The sequence below is a fragment of the Pleurodeles waltl genome, chromosome 3_1 (assembly GCF_031143425.1).
Source record: "Pleurodeles waltl isolate 20211129_DDA chromosome 3_1, aPleWal1.hap1.20221129, whole genome shotgun sequence".
Lineage (NCBI taxonomy): Eukaryota > Metazoa > Chordata > Amphibia > Caudata > Salamandridae > Pleurodeles > Pleurodeles waltl.
Window position 1 is genome coordinate 701,022,203 of NC_090440.1, and position 19,504 is coordinate 701,041,706.

At 46.9% G+C, this 19,504-nt stretch overlaps 1 protein-coding gene across 2 annotated transcripts in view; it reads left to right on the forward strand.

The window, feature by feature from the left end:
- Nucleotides 1-19,504, forward strand: part of LCK (LCK proto-oncogene, Src family tyrosine kinase) — a 221,494-nt gene that overhangs the window by 189,090 nt on the left and 12,900 nt on the right. For both annotated transcript variants that reach the window (XM_069223368.1, XM_069223367.1), the window contains exons 10-11: nt 11,027-11,103; nt 17,908-18,061. In XM_069223368.1, coding sequence (XP_069079469.1) covers nt 11,027-11,103; nt 17,908-18,061 — 231 coding nt within the window. The remainder of the gene's footprint in view (nt 1-11,026; nt 11,104-17,907; nt 18,062-19,504) is intronic.

Genomic DNA, 19,504 nt, shown 5'->3' on the forward strand with positions numbered 1-19,504 from the left:
CGCCCGTCCGCGCCTGGACCGCACCCAGCACCAGAACCCCTGAAACCCGCACCCCCGCAATGCCAGACTGCACTACGACGCAAGCACCCTCCACGCACTCAACACCAGACGAGACCACCCCTGCTACCGGGCCACCCCGAAACGCACCCAGGGGCCTTTCATCTGCCGGAACTGCAGATTCACCAGCATCCAACCCTCCACACCACCAGCCAGAGAACCCAACCACCTCCGCTGCATCCTCCTCAACACCCGCTCCGCTCGCAAGCACGCCATCGAACTTTGGGACCTCCTAGACTCCACCGCCCCCAACTTCGCCTTCCTCTAAGACCTGGCTGAACACCACCTCAGCACCAGACATCGCCATAGCCATCCCACAGGGCTACAAGATCTCCCGCAGAGACTGCACCAACGGAGTGGGAGGAGGAATCGCCATCATCCACAAAGACTCCATCAAAATCTCAACGAACACCGATGACACCCTCACCACCGCCGAGCACATGCACTTCCAGATCCACACCGACCCCAACACCACCCTTAGAGGAACTCTCATCTACAGACCTCCCAGACCCCGCCCACAGTGCAGTGACACCATCGCCGACCTCATCAGCACCCACGCCCTCGCTTCCACTGACTACATCCTCCTCGGGGACCTGAACTTCCACCTCGAGAACAACAACGACGCCAACTCCACCGCCCTGATCGACAACCTCGGACTGAAACAGCTCGTAACGACACCCACTCACGCCGCTGGACACACGCTCGACCCCATCTTCTCCGCAAGCTCCCACGTCTCCTTCAACCACACCACCAAACCACACTGGACCGACCACAGATGCGTCCACTTCACCTTCAGAAAACCCACCACACACCACCGCACCCAACAGCTACCACGCCGCTGCTGGGGCAAGGTCACAGAGGACCAACTGACTACCGCCCTCGCCCTGAGACCACCCACCGACCCCACTGACCCAGACACTGCCGCGACCAACCTCACACAGTGGTCAACGACTGCGCCAACACCCTCGCCCCTCTCAAGACCTTTACAACCAACCACACCAACAAGAAAGCCGCCTGGTTCACCGAGGACCTCCGGATCTCCAAGCACACCTGTCGGAAGCTGGAGAAGAAATGGCTCCACGACCGAACACCAGACAACCACACAGCCCTCGAGCGCCATCCGCAGACATCACCAACTCATCAGGACCGCCAAGAAGACCGCCTTCAAGGACCGCCTAGACAACAACGCACACAACACCAAAGAGCTCTTCAGCATCGTGAAAGAACTCTCCAACCCCAGCTCCATCACCAACGACATCCCGCCATCTCAAGACCTGTGCGACTCCCTGGCCACCTTCTTCCACCGCAAGATCACCGACATCCATGACAGCTTCAACCCCGTCCACCACCCCTGTGACTACCACTCGCACCAGTCGCCTGACCGTCTGGTCCAGCGTCAGTGACGAAGACACCATCAAAACCATGAACTCCATCCACTCCGAATCCCCATCGGACCCCTGCCCTCACCACGTCTTCAACAAAGCCAGCGCAGCCATCGCGCCCCACCTCCGGAAAACAATCAACTGTTCCTTCGAGACAGCAACCTTCCCAGAAAGCTGGAAGCACGCCGAGATCAACGCCCTTCTGAAGAAGCCTAAGGCCGACCCCAAGGACCTCAAGAACTTCCAGCCCATCTCCCTGCTCGCTTTCCCGGCAAAAGTGACAGAGAAAATTGTCAACAAACAGCTGACCCGCTACCTCGAAGTCAACAACATGCTGGACCCTTCCCAATCCGGTTTTCGCAGTAACCACAGCACCGAGACCGCCCTCATCGCCGCCACTGACGACATCTGGACCCTGATGGACAAAGGAGAAACAGCCGCCCTCATCCTCCTGGACCTATCAGCAGCCTTTGACATGGTCTGCCACCACACCCTATCAGCACGCCTCCATGACGCCGGTATCCAAGAGAAGGCCCATGCCTGGACCACATCCTTCCTCTCCGGCAGAACCCAGAGCGTCCGCCTCACACCCTTCCGCTCTAAAACCACCGAGATCATCTGCGGCGTCCCACAGGGATCCTCCCTCAGCCCGACACTGTTCAATATCTACATGCCCCCCCTTGCCCACGTTGCACGACAACACAACCTCAAAATCATATCCTACGCCGACGACACCCAGCTGATCATATCCCTCACCGAAGATCCCCACACCGCCAAAGCTAACCTCCACCGAGGAATGAAGGCCGTCGCGGACTGGATGAAGGACAGCAGACTGAAGCTGAACTCAGACAAGACGGAGGTCCTCATTCTCAGATCCACCCCATCAGTCTGGGACGACTCTTGGTGGCCCACGTCACTAGGCACAGCCCCGGAACCCACGGACCACGCACGCAACCTGGGGGTCATCCTCGACTCCACTCTCTCCATGACCAGGCAAGTCAACGCCGTCTCCGCGTCCTGCTTCAACACCCTCTGTATGCTCCGCAGGATCTTCAAATGGATCCCCCTCGACACAAGAAAAACTGTTACCCAGGCCCTCATCACCAACAGACTCGACTATGGGAACGCCCTCTACTCAGGAATTACAAACAAGCTCCTGAGACGACTCCAATGCATCCAGAACCCCTCGGCCCGACTCATCCTCGATGTCCCCCGCCGCAGCCACATCACACTCCACCTTAGAGGCCTGCACTGGCTCCCCGTCAACAAAAGGATCACCTTCAAGCTCCTGATCCACGCACACAAAGCTCTGCACAACACCGGACCCACCTACCTCAACAACCGACTCAGCTTCCACACCCCCACCCGAAGCCTCCGCTCAGCCAACCTCGCCCTCACCACAGTCCCCCAAATCCGAAAAATCACCGCCGGCGGCAGATCCTTCTCCTACCTCCCCACCATCCTACGACAGACCCAGGACCTGCTGGCCTTCAGAAGACTCCTCAAGACCTGGCTCTTCGACCAGTAGCACCCCCCCTCCCCAGCGCCTTGAGACCCTCGCGGGTATGTAGCACGCTTTACAAATGCAGTGATTGATTGATTGATTGACTACCCGTTTCAGACCAGTATCGCCTCCCCATTCTAAAGTCACCACAGCCATTGGATGGACTTTAGTCACATTGTTAGCATTGGTAGCTTGATAAGTTTGTCCAGCCAAATACTGTCCTGGGGAAACCATTTTTTCTGTCTCCATGGTGACACTGGCACCTGTATCCCTCAGGGCTTCTACCTTTGTCCAATTTATCAAAAGCTGCTGCCTGTATTTTTGCATGTTAGGCGGCCAGGTTGCTAGTGTGGCTATATCCACCCCATCCTCAGAGACTAAAGTAGCTTCAGTGTGAACCCTGATTTTCTCTGGTAACACTGTTGATCCCACCTGGATACTGGCTATTCCAGTGCTAATTAGAGTAGAGTTAGTGGGATTCTTTTTGGGACAGGCCATGCCTCCAGTTTGGTGTCCATTCTGTTTACAGTTGTGACACCAGGCCTTCTTGGCATCAACGTTTTTACCCTTATACCCATTTGTGGACTGTGAAGAGGCTCAGGCCCACCCTCCTGAATAGGTTTTTGGGGCCCTTGAGAAGACTATTTAGTTTTGTCCTTAGATGTCTCACCACCCTTCCCCTGGGAGGCTTTGTGACCCCTTTCTTTTGGTCACCCCCTATGGAAGTCTTAGTCACCCTTGTCTTGACCCAATGATCTGCCTTCTTTCCCAATTCTGGGGGAGAAAGTGGACCTAGGTCTACCAGATGTTAATGCATCTTATCTTTGAAGAATTTACTTAACAGATGTTCCTTCACAAACAAATTCATAGTCATGCACTCCACTGCCAGTTATCCAACCATCTAGTGTTTTGACTGAGTAGTCAACAAAATCAACCAAGGACTGGCTCTAGGTTTTGTGAGCCCCCTTGAACCTAATTCTGTACTCCTCAGTTGAGAATCGAAATCCCTCAATCAGGGTAGCCTTCATGTGGTCATAGGATTCTGCATCTTTACTAGAGAGTGTGAGGAGTTTACATAACTTTCTGGTTGCCCAAGACCTCTCAAAAGCTGTGAATCATTTGGTGATATCATCACCTTCATCATATTTTGAAACAATCCTCTTGGGGATTTTTAGGATATCAGTATTCTCTCTGACCCTATTTATGTTGCTGCCACCATTTATGGGTGTTAAATTCATCGCTGCTCTCTCCCTTTCTATAGCTAGGAGTTGTTGCTCCAAAGCTAACCTTTTGTCCATCCTTGCTAAAAGGAAGTCCTCTTCATTGAGGCTGCCCTCAATGTTCCCAGAGGAACTGGACTCCCCTGTGGAAGATCCAGATCCAGTGAGTTCTATCCTTGGAGACAAGGGTCTGTGGACCCTGGTCTCCCTGGTTAGGCGAGGATGGGGACGATCATCCACCTCATCCCTAACATCTTCCCCTTCTGAGTGGAGTTCTTCCTCCTCATTAAGGTGGTCCCTGCTGTACTCTGCCAAGAGCTCCTGGAGCTTGACCTTGGTAGGGTTGGAACCAGTTCTAATTTTTCTTAGCTTACAGAGGGTCCTTAACTCTGCCATCCCTAGATGGAGGTAAGGAGTGAGGTTGAGTTCCATCACTATTTCCTCTGAGCTACTCATTATACTACTAAAGTTGTGATTACTTTTTAGTAACTAAAAACTACTTCGAGTAACTAAATCCTAACTTTTACAAAACTTTTAAACGTACAAAAAGATGTTAATAGGGACTTAACCAAAGCCTTAGCAGGACTTTGAAAAATGTGGAAAAACAGTCAAAATTCAAAAATCAGTTTTCTAAAGCCAATTTTGGAATTTTAGTTGTGTGATCACATATTGGCTGAGTAGTGCAGAAAATGCAAAGTCGTAGACACCTCAGCTGATCCACCAATGTAGGAAGCTGGTTCTGTATATACCACATCAAAATGTGCACAGAGTCCAGGGTTTCCCCAAGAGGCTGGACAGAGGCAATAATAGATAATACTAATGCTCTATTTGTGGTAGGGTGGTGGATCAGTTAGGCTTATCAGAGGGTACTGTTAAGTATTTGTTGTATGCACACAGACAACAAGAGAAACACACACTCAATGAACTAACTCCAAACCAATAGGATTTTTATAGGGAAAAATATTCTTTCTTAATTTATTTCTAGAACCACAAGATTCATTTAGCAGGTAAGTACATTAAATGAAAGGTACTTTGCATAGTTATAATCAGGACCTCGAATGGAATCAACAATGTACACAGTTTTTCTTAAAATGGCAAAAAGCTATTTTAAAAGTGGACACTGCAATTTTCAACAGTTCCTGGGGGAAGAAAGTACAGTACCGTTTTGGAGGTAAGTAATCGACTTAGAGGTTCAGTCTCCGAGGCATAGGTAGTCCACCGTTGGGGGTTCTAGATAGCCCCAAACACCCAGCACAAGGAACACAGAGCCAGTTAGGTGCAGAAATCAAACAGGAGCCAAAATAACGTGAGCCCCTATGGAGATAGGGAGTACTCCGGTCTGCTTGCAGGTAAGTACCCGCGTTGTCGGAGGGCAGACCAAGGGGATTTAGAGGTGCACTGGGGGGGGTCCCAAGTAGGCACCAAACACGCACCCTCAGCAGCCACAGGGGCAGCTGGGTGCAGGGTGGAAACAGGACTTCAGGCTCCCAATGGAAATCAATACCTGGACCCTGGAGGTCACTTAGGCGCTGCAGGCAAGGCACAGGGGAGCTTCTCGGAAAAGCCACCAACAGGATATGGAGGAGGGACGCCTGCTGGTCACTGCTGCACTGGTGGTCAGTTTCTCTCGAGTCTAGGGGCTGCGAGTGCAGTGCTTCTCCAGGCGTCGGATATCTTCGTCTGGGGCAGTTGAGGTCAGGGCATCCTTAGGATTCCCTCTGCAGGCATCGTCGTGGAGGGTTAGAGAGGTCAGCCCAGGGTGGACACTTGGTCGGAATTGCCTGGGGATCCTCTCTGGATAGTTGGACCACCTGGACACGGGCCGTGGGCGTCGGGTGCAGAGTAGTTTTGGACTCACGTTTGGGAGTGAGGTGGGAGTCCCTTGGAAGTAGTTTCCTCTTCTTCTTGTTGGACAGGTCCGCTGTCCACGGGAGTTTTGTGGTCCTCGGTAATGTAGGCAGTCCCCTGGATATTTTTCAGGGGTCTCTGGTCCTGTAGAACGTGTCACGTTTCTTTTGCAGGGTCTTTGAAGCAGGAGATGGGCCAGTAGAGCCGGGCCGAGTCAGTTGTTGTTTCCTTTTCTTCTCTGCGGGGTTTTCAGCTCAGCAGTCCTTCTTCTTTTCTTGAGGTCATCAGGAATCTGACTAGCTTGGTTCAGGGAGACCTTAAATTCTAAATTTAGGGGCATGTTAGGGTCAGGGGGCAGTAGCCAATGGCTACTGTCCCTGAGGGAGGCTACATGCTCCTTGTCCCCACTCCTTTTGGGGAGGAGGGCACATTCCTATCCCTATTGGTCCTAATCCTCTAAAGCAAGATGGAGGATTTCTCAAGGAGGGGTCACTTCAGCTCTGGACACCTTAGGGGTGGTCCTGGCTGAGGGGGTGACTCCTCCTTGTTTTTCCTAATTATCCCTCTGGACTTGCTGCCAAAAGTGGGGGCTTGTCCAGAGGACGGGCATCTCCACTAGCTGGAGTGCCCTGGGGCACTGTAACACGAGGCCTGAGCCTTTGAGGCTCACCGCCAGGTGTTACAGTACCTGCAGGTAGAGGTGTGAAGCACCTCCAACCAGGACAGGCTTTGTTTCTGACCACAGAGTGCACAAAGGCACTCACCCCATGTGGTCAGAAACTTGTCTGAAAGTGACAGGCTGGCACAGACCGGTCAGTCTTACACTAGTAGTTGGGCTAACATACAGGGGGCATCTCTAAGATGCCCTCAGTGTGCATTTTGAATAAATCCTACACTGGCATCAGTGTGGGTTTATTGTGCTGAGACGTTTGATACCAAACGTCCCAGTATTCAGTGAACCCATTATGGTGCTGTGGAGTTCGTAATGACAAACCCCCAGACCATACACTTAATATGGCTACACAGCACTTACAATGTCTAAGAATGGACTTAGACACGGAAGGGGCATATTGCTCATGCAGCTATGCCCTCACCTGTGGTATAGTGCACCCTGCCTTAGGGCTGTAAGGCCTGCTAGAGGGGTGACTTACCTATGCCACAGGTAGTGGTTTGTGGGCATGACACCCTGAGAGGAGTGCCATGTCGGCTTAGCCTTTTTCTCTCCACCAGCATACACAAGCTGCAAGACAGTGGGCATGTGCTGAGTGAGGGGTCCCCAGGGTGGCATAATACATGCTGCACCCCTTAGAGACCTTCCCTGGCCACAGGGTCCTTGGTACGAGGGGTACCTTTTACAATGGACTTAACTGTGTGCCAAGGCTCTGCCAATTATGGGAACAAAGGTACAGTTTTAGGGGAAGAACACTTGGTCTGGGGCCTGATTAGCACAGTCCCAGGCACACTTTCAATGAAAGCTGGCATCAACACTAGGCAAAAGGTGGTGGGGGGTGACCAGGCCAACAGTGGCAATTTCCTACAGTCACTATGGCTCAGAACATGCCAACAGTCAGTCAACTGACCCTTGGAAAACACTCCGGATAGCCTGGGATGGAGGGAGCAAGGCAGGCCTCAAGCAGCAGTGCAGTGCTCTGAGTGTACAAGGCAGGCTGCAAGCAGCAGAGCTGTCCTCTGGCAGCAGTCGGGCAGTCCTCTGAGGAACAAAGTAGGCCTTAAGCAGTAGGGCAGTCCTCTGACTTACAAGGCAGTCCTTCTGGGGGTTCTATGGTGGGCAAGGAGTGAACTGATGAGTGGCTCAGGGGGTCCACTACTTACACCAGGTGCCATCCTTTGAAGTGGGAGAAACTTCTAGTTGACCCACACATCTGGGTCTGGAAAGTTCCTTCCTTACCCCGCCAGGTTCCAAGAGTTCTATGGTAACAAAAGGCTGATGCCAAGTTCCTTTTTGAGTGTCTTGGAGGCAGCCCTTTGAAATGTAACTGGGGCAGGGAACAGCTCCGCCCCTCCTATCCTGGCAGCATGACCCTCTCCTAGCTACACCAAAGTTCTGTTGTTCACTGTCTGGGCCTAATACTAATTCCTGATGGGGGAGCAATTAACAGGCCCAGAGAGCTGGAAACTCATAGAAGGTGTCAGAAAGGTTAGGGCAGAAACATGCCAACTTTCTAAAAGTAATATAAAATTTGTCTTTACTATTAAAAAGGTTTTTAAATTACAATTCATTTGAGTCCAACATGACATTTCTACCTGTTCCCAATCAAAAGGTAGCACTTATTATGTTATCCTATGGGAACGACCTCACACTAGTGAACAATGAATTTGGGAGTTTTTCACTACTAGGCTATGTAAAATATAAAACCACATGGCCTATCTTATAAATACAATGCACCATGCCCTATTGGCTGTATGGGTTCTACCATAAGGGTGACATGTTTTAAAAATGGAGGTTTAGGCCTGGCAAAAGGTTTACTTTGCCATGTTGAATTGGCAGTTTAAAACTGCACTACAGGCTGCAATGGCAGGCGTGAGACATGTTTTAAAGGGATACTTAAGTGGGTGGCACAATCAGTGCTGCAGGCCCACTAGTACCATTTACTTTACAGGCCCTGGGTACATATAGTACTACTTTACTAGGGACCTATAAGTAAGTTAAGTGTGCCAATTGGGTGTAAGACAATTTCACCATGTTTAAAGGAGAGATTACAAGCATTTTAGCACTGGTTAGCAGTGGTAAAGTTCACGAAGTCCTAATGTCAACAAAAACACATTTTGGAAAACAGAAGGGGAGACAAACAAACATTTGGGGGTGTCCCTGCAGAGAGGATCAAGTCCAACATCCATACACATAGTCATGTTACTAATGGGAGCACACTGACACGTACAGGACTTAAGTAATCACATAGGTAAACCTGCAGTCCACCCATCATGCATATCATGGGCTATAGAGTATAGGGGTCTGTGAATGAAGTCCTTTTTCACATTTTCTGCTTTGTCCCTGGGGGATGTCTTGCATATGGGTCAGTTGCTTAAGAGCCAGGCCAATTAAGCACAACAAGCACTTTTTATGTATGTAAAAATTAGGTTTGTGAATTGGAGCATCTTCTAAATGCACATTTTCCCAAGCTGTAATAATGTAAATTCCTAAAGAAATATTTATGAATCTGGGCTAAGTAAGCTTTGTAGGAGTTCCGGTATATGGAGGAAAGAGACAGATGGTGGCCTTGCTAGTAGGTGGACTGAGGCTGACACTGGAAAACTTCCTGTGTCATGCGGTGAGAATGCATATCTGTCAGCACGTTCAAAGATATGGTGCACAGTATCTAGACTTGAGCTTACAAATTTGTGTTTTGTGCGATATAAGATCTAAATATACGCAATATCAGAAGAAAATACCACACAAGTCTAGTTTCACTTCATAGCCATGTATCCGAACTTCAAGGTCACTGTTTCAATAATGTTACATGACTCCCATCTGCCTTGCTTCTGCCAGCTCCCCACATACAATTGTGCTGTCCGCTTCATGTTCAGTTGGCTGCTGCCAGTCTGTGATCCAGTGATGCCACCTTCCGTACACTGGTCCTTATAGACCACTCACTGCCTAATGCTTGTTCTACACCAGCTTTTATGGGCCCTGTGTGCCCTTGCTCTTCAGGAATAGTTAACCCCTTCCCTCCAAGGCACTTGTAACATGAGGAATTTCGATGTACTAAATGTGCTTTGAAGTTGCACTCTTTTTTTAGCCATGTTTTACAGTAGCATGCTATTGTGCAGTATGGCTGAAATGAAAACAAGCATTTGCAATGCAAAGGGTCTCGCATATTTTGAACAAGTTGTCATCTTTTGATGCCCATGAGCAAAAAAAAAAAAAAAAACATGAGTGGAAACTGAGAAAAGACGACTTAACAAAATAAAATAAGGTTAGCTTTAAAAAAGAAAACTTTGCAATTGTATTTGTCCTGCTGGGCACGTTTGTGCCAGTCTCAAGCCTTCTGTTTGTTTAGAACAAAATAGTACCTCGATAACGTTTGGAGCAGCGGACAGGCACTAATTAAGTTGAAATCAATTAGTGCTTGATCCCTGCTCCACACAGAGGAACGGAAATGATGCCAGACATGCCTTGAGGAATTACAAAGCTGTACAAAAGTGGGCCACGCAAACAAACAAATGGTGGGCTCCAGGCAGGCTGCAGGCCCTTTACTGAACAGAAAAGTGTCTTGCATACGAGACGCATGCGCTAGCAGGCTCGACCCTAAAAAGTGATATGATGCAAACAGGACTGTGGAGAATTGGAAGTAGTGATATAAGGTGGGCACAAAGTGAGGGTAATGGATTAGGTGAAAAGAGAAGATGGTAGGAGGTGTGGCAGATTGACATTTAGTAATTAAGAATGATGAAAGAACAGCGGAAGCAAGATGGAGGAGAGGTGTGAAAATACTGAAGAGAAAGGGAAAAGTGGGCAGTCAGCCATGGAGAAGAAAGTAAAAGCCAGATGCAATGTGAGAGGTACAAGGAGAGGGGAAACAGGAAGAGCCTATAGAGTGGAATGACAGCAGATGCTAGCGAAGACGTGTGGCGAGGATATAGAAGGCTAGAGTAGAAAGTGCATAAAAATGTATGGGAACTATGACCCTGAGTACACATGGAGGCAGGGTCAATGAGTGTAGGGCGGTATAAGACGTATAACTAAAAAGGCAAAAAATATTCTGTAACTATATTGTTGGACTTTAACCTAGCGGTAACCACATGTAGAGTATAAGAATGCACAGACCTCAGATGAAAGAAAAAGCAAGTTAAATTAAACCTCACAGTATAGGAGAACCCCGTCTTTTATTTCAGCCTGGAACAACTCGAGGTTGTTATTAACAGTGCAGGAAGGGTTATTCTTTACCAAAAAGTATTGGAACTCTTTTGATAAAAGTTAAAAGACCCCGGCTGCTCAGCCTCTGTTGAGGGCACAGTAGATCCTGTGGCTGAGTAAGGATGTCTCTGTTTTGCAGGCAGCCTGGTGGATTTTTTGAAAACTGATGAAGGATTCCAGCTGAGCATCCACAAACTCATCGACATGTCGGCGCAGGTGAGCATTATGAAGGAGTGAGTCCGAGTCAGTGAATAATAGGGCATTTGTGTATGAGTGCTGCTGCAAGTGAGTGAGAATGAGTGTGCACGGGTTTCTGCCAGAGTGAGAGGATGTGTGTGAGTGGGAATGTGTCTGCAAGTGAGTGAGGGTGTGTATGAACAAGCTTCAGCAAGAGTGTGTGTGAGTAAATGAGAGGGTATCTGAGTGAGTGAGAGGGTGCATGTGTGTGACTGAGCATGTATTTGCATCGAGTGAGCGGTATCCGAGTGAGCGGATGTGTGTATCTGTGTGACTGAGCATGAGCTTTCAAGTGAGAGAACTTGTATCAGTAAATGAATGGGCACCTGTGTATGCTTGTTTATAAGAGGAATTGTGTGAGTGATTGAGGGGTTATCTCCAACCGAGTGAACGTGGATATTTGAGACGCTATCGACAGAACAAGTTAGGAGGTGTCTGCAGGTGATTTAGTAGCATTTGTGAGTAAATCAGTGTTGGGTGTTCAACCCAAGAATCACTGCTATCATACGTGCCAGTCTAATAAGCTCAGTAGAGGTAAATCCAGACTACAACACACAGAATTAATTGATTTGACACATAAAAGCGATGAGCTAGAAACAGTGCCCATGATGACCGTGAATGAGGTGGTCACCTAGTGCTTTCTTTTCAGGGGCAGTGGTATTTCTCCTATTCTGTGCTGATCCTGGGAGCTTCCGTTGTGTAGATGAGCACATTTTTCACAGCTCCATAGCCAGTGCTTAATTTGAGACAGTGGTTGTCGGTGGGGGCACCAGCACTAATTTCTGGGAACCAGTACTTAATTTTTCTCTTCAGACATTTCCTGTAAACAAGAGAGGGCAAACCCACAAAAGGGAAAGAAGGAGTAAGAGAAAAAGGAAAAACCCGTCATAAAGGGAGAAAGCAGAAACCAGCATGAGTACAATAAAAGGGCAGGGAGTGTCTGGCAGAGGGTTAAAGAAGTTTTCGGTAGACTGAAGCTACTTAGACTTGGTATTCGGCATTCTGACATTTAATAGTGCCAGCCACTGGCTTCTGTGCAGAGCTCTGGGCACCAGCACTCGTTCTTTTACAAATTAAGCCTTGTCAATAACCATTGTCAACCATGCTTAGTTCCTCCTTATTGAGACTAACACAATAATGACACTTACTGTGGATGCAGTGAGTTGGCATGTTTTATTCAGAAAGGTGCACTTTTTTGTACCTTAGCTCCTAACACAATAGGATGTCAATTGACAACCTAACATGCTTCTTGTGGCACTACAGAGTATGGCCACCTCAGGTGTTATCCCTTTTTAGAAATTGTGGGACTGTGAGATGATTACACCAGGATGCAGAGATTTTCAGTGTTGGGCTACTGCTCATACACTTAAGCAAGCATTGGTAAAGCCAGTAGGTCTCTCTTTGTGTTAGGACGAATGTTTGGTAATAGCTGGGTGATGAGTTGCCCCAGCTGTCCTAGAAATAAAATACTGTAATGAAGCAACATCTTGGCCTACAAAGTATGGAAGCCCTTTTTCTGAACAGACTGCTTTAGCAGAATTAGGCTCTATCCTCAAAAAAGTGTTATGAAATGGAGTCAGAGGATGAAGTATGAAGTTTTCATTTTAACTTTGTGAATAGTGCTCGTCAAAGGTGTTTACAACACAGTAATGCATGGTAGATGAAAGGCCTATATATTTAGCGTGTGTGCATGCACATCTTTACTTTGTGAACAAAAAGCAGTTAATCCAACAACATTTTATCATAACGGTAAAATAGAACAAACAACAACACTACGGAGATTTGTGAATAGCACTGTGTATTTATGAAAGTATAATCAGAAAAACAAGGGTGACCCTAAATTCGCTAGGAACCTGGAGTATAATGTAATAATCCAGGAACAATTGGTCCTAATTAGAGAATTAAATCAAAATATGCAAATGTAACACATTTCAATAACAAAATCATAATTGGGAAACGTAACTGCACTGGTTACGTTTCCCATTGTGGTCTACCTTCAGGAACTCCTATTGTGTGGCACCGGCTATCAACAAAAGGAAATCTGTAATATTTAGGGGATCCATTAAAGGACCTGCTTTACACCTCCTTGATTGCCATCAGACCCCGACATGAGCTCATCCTGCCCAAAATGACACCCTTATAATTTGCAGGATTTTTTTCTTGCCCCGGCTTGCATCTCCGTGATGCTCATCAGATCCTATGCTATAGGTTCATCCTGTCCCACCCCTGCACCAGTAGCTCCCTCAAATAGCCTTCCGTAGTTAATCCCAGCAATAGACAAACCATTGCAGACTTCAGCAGCGCTGTGATAATCTTGACCATCTATTATGCTTTCGAGGATTTTCTTATTAGAGTCAGAATGATGGCCCCATACCCTTCAAGGATCGAAACACTATTGACTTCTCTTATAGACCACATCAAACACTATGTTTATGTATATGCAAGTGGTACTTGCAAAATGTATTGTGATATACTTATATAATGCTTTAATAATATATGTGTGTCACATTTTCTGCACACTGAGCACGCTTGTTCTGACTGGGTTGTTTTTTGTCAACTTTTGAGAAATACTTTGTCATGTGGTTCCTATTATCGTAATAAGACTGCGTGTTATAGGGCGGCAGCACCGCCGAGTGTGGGTGACTGAGTCAGTCCCACACCACTTTGGAAGCTGTCGGCCTAACTCCTGGCTAGACCACAGTGCCTCACCCGACCCTAGAAAGAGAGAGGTGATTGTGACAACTTGAACCTGACACTCTGACTTCTCAGGGGAAGTCGTGGTGAGCAGATCACATCCCTTTCACTCAGCTAGTCAGAGACTCACACATGCCAAAGCAGACTACGAGATGCAAACTGGATTTCAATGCTTTTATTGAAATAATTGCATCCTAGTATAAAAGGAATGAGCTGCGATAATTAGGCAGACAAAACATAATATAGTGATAATTGTTACAATCCATGTGAAGCAGATAAACAACCCCACCATCTTTGTTTGATCCTAAAAGCCTATGGATTCCTACCTACACCCTATGTCTAAGATCTGGGAGCATAGCGGTGGTAACCCTTCTGCCTGTCCCAATCTAAGGGAATGACCCCATACTGAAAAGGTTGGCAGAGGTCTGCCTGTTGTCTGAATGGCATCCCTCTCAGGTAGCTGAAAAGTCAGCGCCAGGATCAGCGAAGCTGTCGATGGACTGATGTGTGTCTCAGGATGGTCATGACTGGAATGCCCTCTGTCCCTCCCATAGGCCTGTGATGTTTATATAATGAAACCCTGCAGTGTTCTAGGAACAGGCCTGATGTCCAAATGTGTCTGGAAATGGGGGACTGGCTTCTGAGCTCCTTGAGAGGCAATACGACTTAGAATGTCAAGTACCAAACATGACACCCTTGAATAGGGCACAAAGTGCATTGCGTACAAATGGCTGATAAAATGTTGCATACAAATGGCTGATAAAATGTGCAGTGTGAATAACTATGTCTTCTCAGAATGAAGCAACTGATTATAATATATAAACAATTAGCTAAAAACAAGCCTCGTTACAAAATAGGAACACAAAATAAAATGTGTCCGAGTGTTACAGGCACAAGCAATGGGCCTAAAGCTAAAATGCAATGGGCATAAGGCTAAAATAAGGGTGTCCAACCCAGGCACCAAGGAGAACACACAACAACTTTTTCTTTTGATTAGATGCTATTTCTTCAGATAGTATCTTGTTGTTAAACTTTGTTATACTAACATATTTATATTTAATTCTCTAATTAGGGACCATTGTTCTTTGATTTTTATGAATGTGTATGCCATCCAAAGACCTCACATTTACTAAACAAAAAAACATGAATCAACAATTAAAACGTTGTGTTAGCAAAGTAAATACATCAAAGAACACACACTGATTTGCAGTTACAAACTCCACATCATGTTGCATCTGTTGCCTAACAAAAAAACGACTTCTTGCACCATCACCAAAACCTACTGGGAATGCTAACGAGACAATGTAAATATCTCAGAAATGCCATGGCCTTGATGGATAGCCCATCTAAGCAATGGTAAACAGTTAAAAAGAATTGGCAAAACCATTAGATGTTACCTTAGTGACCTATTGTCTTTGTCAATAATTTTTTAATGATGCTGTGCAGCATCTCTGAAATGCAAAATCCTCTTTTGCCAAAGTTTTGCTGCCTTGGAAAAAAAGATACATACGTGGCATGACGCTACTGGCACCTGTGTCATTCAGTAGGCATGTGCATGTCGCCATGCTTGTGCATCTCTACCGAATGGCATGGGTGCCATTTTCTTTCTTTTTATTTATTGACCGAAGATGGCAGATGCCATTTGGTACTGTAAACAAAAAAAACTGAAATGCGCTGTAGTACATTTCAGAAAGCGGAGCAGCCCAGCAGCAAGTGGGAGCTACCATGCCCTCATAGTAATTGAAAAAAAGGTTTTAAATTTTTTTTAAGGTCCAGAGAAGTGGGTTGCGGGAAGCAACGGGGGTGGGCAAGGGGGCAAAATAAAAATGTGTACAGTTCGGATGAGAAGGGGTAAAGGAGGGGCAAAGCAGCACATGAAGGAGAGATCAACAGATATAGAAGCACAGGAACGAAAGAACAGTACTTGAGAGAGACAGCAATGTGGAGAACGGGGTGCATATTTGGCGGGGGAAGCTCATGAGGTAGAGAGCTAGAAATCAAATGCACTCTCATTGAGTGCTTATAGAAAAAGTAGGCGCAGAGCTATCATCCTTCCCGGCAATGCAATGCAGCAGCCCAAAAAATCTGTGCTGCGTTGTGCGAGAAGGAGGGAGCAGGAGAGCGCCATATCTGCAGAGATGTGGCTCTCTCCTCCGCTTTCCCTAGAACCGGCACTGATTCCTTTGCACCTTAGTACAAGGGTGTGTCCGAGAGTCTAACGTAGGCTTTGTACTGGAAGGGTAACCATCCAGTACAAAATACTAGGCCTAGATAATTTCTAAAACTTTTCCTACTTTGTATGTTTGCTGCACAGTACAACACGCACGCAAATTACGAAAAGAAAGGAGAAATGACTACATTTCTCCTTTTAATGCCTGATTTTAAAAGGACTAAATTGTTTATGCAAAATCTTGTCTCACATTTTTGGGAGATAGGGTTTTGTGTCAAAAAGGGTGGGTGGTTGCATGGGAACGCCCATGTAACGTCCTCTTGACGCAAAGTAATGCAAAGCAGCGCCTCGCGCTACTCTGCGTTACTTTTAGTCATTTTCCAGTGCAAAAAAGTTTTGCGCTGAAAAGTAAATAATAGAAAAAACATTTTGTACTGGTTTGCGTCACTTTCATGGTGCAAACCCAACGCAAAATGTTGGTAGATCCGTCCCTTAAAAGGGAGCAATGAAAGGATATGTCATCCAGTCAAAAAGCCTGTTAAAAACGCCATGTTCCATGAAGAGGAAGGAAAACCATTGAATAAGAAGCAAGTATATTAGAGTGACAATAAAGTAACCAATGAAAGATATGTAAAGGCTCTATGCCCAATGTATGTCCTTGGAATTACCTACAAACGGTCTTCAACTAAAAACAGTGTGTTAAGTGAGATCTAAAACACAAAGGCCAATTGCTGAAAGGGGTCAACTTAAAGTTCACGCTCTCTATACTACTTTTTATTGTGTCTATTTTCTCCTGCAGATACTGCTCACTGGATGGACTAAGTGCACTTGCTCCCGCTCTCAAAGTTCAGAAAAGTTCTATGCCCCTTCTGGTTTTCGCACCCTTCCGCAAAGTACAGGAGAGTTATTGCCCCTCTTCCTCCTCACACTGCCTTCAATCCAGGGCAGAGTGCCCCATCCTCCCCATCTTCACACTGTCCCTGCACTTTGAGAAGAGATCTTTGTCATCTTTCTCACCCGCTCCTTCTCTTTGTTATGGCACCCCCAAATTTCAGGAAAATTCCCAGCCTACTGATGGTTTCTCACTCCTTTCCAGTCCATCAAACTACAAGAGTGTTCTCCAACCCCCTCTTTGTTATGGCCTTCCCCCAAATTTCAAGAGAGGTCTCAGCCCTTTCCTGGTTCTCACAATGCTTTTCGGAGTGCAGGAGAGATGTCACTTCTTCTCATCCTCACTCTGTTCCTCAAAAGTCAGGAGGGCTAGTAGCCCTCCAGCTTCTCACTCTGCCCCTCAAAACTCTGGAGAGTTCCCTGCCCTCCTCCTTATCCTCTCCATGTCCATCGAAACACAGATCATTTTTCATCCCTCTACTGCCTATGCTGCTCCTGAAATTCGAGGAGACCTCAGGACCCCCTTCTCTTTCTCTTAATGCTTCACCAGCTTGATGAGAGTCATCAGTTCTCCGCACTCTCACTGTTCTTTAAAGTTCAGGAACATTCTCGAGTTTGTCCTCATCCTTACTTTGTCCTTAAGGTCCCAGGAGGGATCTTGTTACGCTGCTCTGCGCCAGACTGTTCTTATAGATTCGGGGGATATGCAGAACCTGGCAAATGTCCACCCCAATTTATAAGAAAAGGATACATGAACACTGATACCAGAACAAAGATAAAGGAGGGTTTATATCTGTGTGTGTACAGAAGCATCTTTACTCTTGAAACAGGGCTTCAAAGCCAACAAGTTATTTTCCATCACATGTGGGATCATTAAGTTTCTGTGGATAAAAGTCAGCCAGGGTTTTTACAACAAAAATTACATTTTCTGTCCCCCTCGACTTCACACTGTTCCTTAAAGTTGAAAAGAGTTATTTTCTATCTGCTCAGCCTCAGCTTTTCTCCCTCTCTCTATCGCCACCCTGCAGGTGGCTGAAGGAATGGCCTTCATCGAGCGCAAGAATTACATTCATCGGGACCTTAGAGCGGCCAACATCTTGGTCTCCGAGACCCTGAGCTGCAAAATCGCTGACTTTGGCCTGGCGCGTCTAATCAAGGACGATGAGTACACGGCCAGGGAAGGTGAGTACAGGGATTTGCTCGGGATGGGACGGTGAGTACATAGTCAGTGAAGGAAAGTAAATGGCTAAGGAAGGTGAATACATGGATTTCTAAGGTGAGTAGAAAATAATGCAGGGTGAGTCCAAGCACAGGGAAGTTGAATACATGGCAGGTGAGGTGAGTACATTGCTAGGAGAGGAGAGTGCAAGGTCATTGAAAAGTCACTTTTCGTGGCTTTATACCTGCATGCCTAGGTGATGTACTTTACTTCCCTTGCTGTGTAAGCATCTTCTCTGGTAATGTACTCAAGTTCCGTAACCACGTTCTCATCTTTTTAGGTTGTGTATTCATCTCTCCTGCCTTGTTACTCACATTCCCCGTTCATCTACCCACCTTCACTACCCATATACAGTGGGTGCATGATCTCAGAAGGAGAGTTCACTGCCTGGGATGGTGAGTACAGGGTCAGGGAAAGTAAGTAGAAAAGGCAAAGCTAGTGCCACAGAATAGAGTGGAATAAAGTGTCATGGAGTAGCGAAGAGGGAGTTGTGTAGAGCCTGTAAAGTGCAGTAGTGTCATAGAGTGGCACAGAGTGGAATAGAGTGCTGTAGAGTGGAGTGTCATAAAGTGGAGTAGAGTGTGATAGAGTGCAGTAGAGCACCATAGAATGGAGTGTTTTAGAGTGACCTAGAGTGACATGACGTAATGTATAGTGGTGCAGAGTTGATTGGCATAGAGTGGAGTGGCTTAGAGTGCACTGGTTTTGGGTAAAGTGGTGTGAAGTGCATTGGTGTAGAGTGCAGTGGTGTAGACTAGAGTGGCACAGAGTAGAGTATAGTGGAGTTGCGCAGCGTAGAGTGCAATGAAGGGTTGAATGGGGCAGTGTTCAGTAGAGTGGTGTAGAGTGCAGTGGCATTGAGTTGATTGTTTCATAGAAGAGTAAAGTGGTGCTGGGTAAAGTGGAGTGGTGAACTATAGAGTGCAGAAGTGTACAATAGAGTGGTGTAGAGTGTGTTGCGATAGAGGCATATAGAGTGCAGTGGTGTGGAGTACAGTGGTGCAGAGTAGAATAGAGTGGCGTGGCATAGCATGCAGTGACGTAGAGTTCAGTGGCTTAGAGTGCAGTCTTTCAGAGCAGAGTGCCTTACAGTGCTGTGGTGTAGAGTGCATTGACATGCAGTGCATTGGCATAGACTGTAGTGGCATAGAGTGTTGCAGAGTACATTTCTGTAGAAAGCAGTGGCATGCAGTACAGTGGTGCCGAGTATAATAGAGGGGCGTAGAGTGCGGTGATGTAGAGGGCAATGATGTAGAGTGGCATAGCATGTGGTGGCATATAGTGCATTGCGGAGTAAAGTATAGTGGTGTAGAGAACAGTAATGCAGAATAGCTGGTGTAGAGTGCAGTGGCATAGATTGTGTTGTTTTTCAACAAAGTGGTGTAGAGTACATTGGGTACAGTGCT